This window comes from Mus caroli, chromosome 2, assembly GCF_900094665.2.
Source record: "Mus caroli chromosome 2, CAROLI_EIJ_v1.1, whole genome shotgun sequence".
Lineage (NCBI taxonomy): Eukaryota > Metazoa > Chordata > Mammalia > Rodentia > Muridae > Mus > Mus caroli.
The window spans coordinates 82146082-82149741 of NC_034571.1; the positions used below are offsets into that span (position 1 = coordinate 82146082).

Genomic DNA, 3660 nt, shown 5'->3' on the forward strand with positions numbered 1-3660 from the left:
AGAAACTTTGCAAAATCCTTCTTCTTAGATTTGGGAAGACTTTACACAAAAAGAAATGTATTTGCCTTGGTAGAGTATGAGTCATAATTAACCAATTTAAATCAAATGATAAAATTGATTTGAAAATCTGAAATATTTTAATGTTATGTTTTTATATTTAGGAGTCACAATACTGACCCCCAAAAAATACAATTCACTCAAAACTGTCATGAACCTTATTATATATTATAGCCAAATGTTGTTTCATCTATTAATCTCTCTGCGAGTATCTACCTTTGATTCTGCATCCTGAACAATACAGTGTTCATTGGAAATATATCTTAGAGTTCACAACTTTCCTGAGAGCACCTTTGACATCCTTGTTTCTCAGGCTGTAGATCAAAGGGTTCAGCATGGGAATTACTACAGTGTAGAACACTGTGGCCACTTTGTCAGCATCTCCACTGTTGTCTGAATTAGAAGAACAGTAAATGGAAAGGATCGTCCCATGGAAGACAATGATGACTGTGAGGTGGGAGGCACAGGTGGAAAATGCTTTGCGCCTCCCCTCTACAGAGCGCATTCTTAGGATGGTAATGAGGATAAACAAGTAGGAAGTGAAGATAACCACAATACTAAAGCTCTCATTGAAGGTGGCTACAACAAACAGCAGCACTTTATTAACAGTGACATCAGAGCAAGCAAGGCTCAAGAGAGGAGGCAGATCACAGAAGAAGTGATTGATCACATTTGACTTAAATGATGGGATCTCAAGGGCTAAGCACAAATGAATCAGAGAACACATTGATGCACACAGGTAGCATCCAGACACCAGTATCATACAGAGATCTGAGGACATGATAGCCGTATATAGTAGTGGGTTACAGATGGCTACAAAACGGTCGTAGGCCATCACAGCCAGTAGGAAGACTTCAGTGACCACACATGTGCAAAACAGGTAGAATTGGACCATACATGCCAGGAATGATATGGCTTTGTCCTTATTGAAGATGTTAGTTAGCATTTTAGGCACAATGACGGAGGAGTAGCAGAAATCCACAAAGGACAGATGGCTGAGAAAAAAGTACATGGGGGTGTGAAGTTGAGAGCTGATCTGAATCAGTGCAGTCATTCCCAGGTTGGCTAGGGCAGTGACCCCATAAATGAGAAGAAAAAGCAAGGAGAGAAAACCACTCAGCTCAGGGACATCTGAAAATCCCAGGAGGATGAACTGTGCCACAGTGCTGCAGTTTTCCTCATCCATCTGCTGCCTTTAAGTGTTGCTTGGGAAGAGAACTACATTATTCTTTATTTTATGATTGAAAATTTAGTTTAAACTCTTCTCAGATGGTAGGGTATAGTATACATCTGTAAATATAAAGAACATCTTCATGTGAAATTTCACATTAACTAAAACTTTGAAAACAGAAGTGGTTTAACCCACAATTGAACTCAGAAATCATACCAGAATTAAAATCTGTGGATTGTACTTAATTGTGTCAATTGATTTTGTCAAAATTGCAAACATGGACTTAAATTACACAGAAGCAGCATATAGTATTTTCCATTTTGTTACTTCTCTGAACTCTAAAATCAGAAATCTATTTACCCTGATTTCTCATATGCTAATATTGTAAATATTAGGCCTCTGGCAAAGTTCTCAGGTGATCTTCACTGAGTCTCCGGAGAAAATTACATAACTGATGTGGTAAATTACTTGCTCCTCTAATGTTTCTAACCTGGAAACAGGATTAATTTCTATATTATCATTTACCAAGGGGAAATAATTACACTGATGTAGAGGGATTTCAATCCAGCCACATATCTATTCTGGCAAGACATCATATCCAGAGACCTTCTAGATGTGTATGATTAAGGTTGAATGCAGACTGCCCACACCTTTTACCCCTCAGTCTGGAATAAAAATATTCCTTTAGAACACATATTTAATCTCAAACAATTTAGGGAAATTTAATTTGTAGAATGAAGTAACCTTCTTTGAAAGTGATGTCTAATTCAGGTGCAGAAAAAATTGAAGAATCAGAGAATAATTTGATATAATGAGTGATAAATAAGATATGCCAAACTCTCAAGAGTGTAGACAAGAGAGGGAGGTTATCTAGGAGAACAGTGCATCTCAGCCATTTGAGATTAATCAGTTGAGAATTCTTTGTTTAGATCTGTACCTCATTTTTAATAGGGTTATTTGGTTCTCTAGAGTCTAACTTCTTGAATTCTTTGTATGTATTGGATATTAGCTCTCTGTCAAATGGATATAGGGCTGGTAAGTTCTTTTCCCAATTGCCGTTTTGTCTTATTGCCAGTTTCTTTTGCCTTACAGAAGATTTTCAATTTTATGAGATCCTATTTGTCTATAGTTGGTCTTAGAGTCTAAGCCACTCACATACTATATGAAGCTTAAGAAGGAAGACTAAAGTGTTGATTGTTCAGTCCTACTTAGATGGGTAACAAAATAATCACAGGGGGTAGAGGGAAAGAGGCACCTGGGAGGGAGAAAAGAGGGGAAGGGAAAAGGGGGCAGGATCAAGTGTGGGAGAAGACTCAGGAGAAGTACAGGGGGTCAGGAAATTGAATGGAGGTATGTAGCAGCAGGGGATGGAAAACTGGAAGTTGCCACTAGAAATTCTCATGTGCCAGAAAAACAAGAGGCTTCCAGAATCCAAAATGGTGATGTTAGCTGAAATATCCAACAAAAGGGAAAGAAAACCTGTAGAAACCATATCAAGAAGTTAGGGACAACCAATGTTTAAGGGATGGGGACTCCCACACATCTCAAAACTATTAACCCAGAATTGCTCCTGTCAAAAGAAAATGCAAGGACAAAGAGTGGAGTAGAGACTGAAGGAAAGGCCATCCAGAGACTGCCTCACCCAGGGATCCATCCCTTCTGCAGACACTAAACCCAGATGCTACTGTTGATGCCAAGAAACAGTTTCGGATAGGAGCCTAGTATAGCTGTCACTTGAAAGGCTCTGCCAGAACCTATCCAATATATATGTGGATGCTGACAGATAGCAATCGATCTGACCCCATTAGAAGAGATAGGGTATAGACTGAAGGAGCTGAAGGAGTTTACAACCCCATAGGAAGAACAGCAATATTTCAACCAACTAGATCCCCTAGAATTCCCAGGGACTAAACCACCAACCAGAGTAAGTATGGAAGGTCCCATTGCTCAAGCTGCATAGGTAGCTGAGAATTGCCTTATCTGACATCAGTGGTATGGAAGGCCATTGGTCTTGTTGGGGAATGCTAGGGAGGTGAGGTAGGAGTGGATGGTAGGTGGGGGAGCATCCTCATAGAAGCAGGGGAAAGGGGAAACCAGGAAGGAGGATACAATTTAAATTAATAAAATAACAACCAAATAAAGAATAAAAACAAGAGAATAATGAAGAGAGAGAGAGAGAGAGAGAGAGAGAGAGAGAGAGAGAGAGAGAGAGAGAGAGAGAGAGAGAGAGAGAGAGGAGAGAGAGACTTACTCTCGTTAGGTTGCATATTCTAAAAATTCGATTGATCACATCACAGTCCATTGAACAAGACATACATTCCACTTGGATAGGACCATATCGCAGCATTCCTTCTTCTGGCCAGTACTGTGGGCAGCCCTAGGTGTGTTTGGAAAGGAAAGATAAGAGAGTTTTTCTTTCTTTTTTTTTTTTT

The 3660-nt window shown here is 39.4% G+C and overlaps 1 protein-coding gene across 1 annotated transcript in view; it reads right to left on the bottom strand.

The window, feature by feature from the left end:
- Positions 1-304: 304 nt before the first annotated feature.
- Positions 305-3660, bottom strand: part of LOC110290223 (olfactory receptor 5L1-like) — a 6477-nt gene continuing 3121 nt past the window's right edge. The window contains exon 2 of the mRNA XM_021156716.1: positions 305-1347. Coding sequence (XP_021012375.1) covers positions 305-1243 — 939 coding nt within the window. The 5' untranslated portion in view covers positions 1244-1347. The remainder of the gene's footprint in view (positions 1348-3660) is intronic.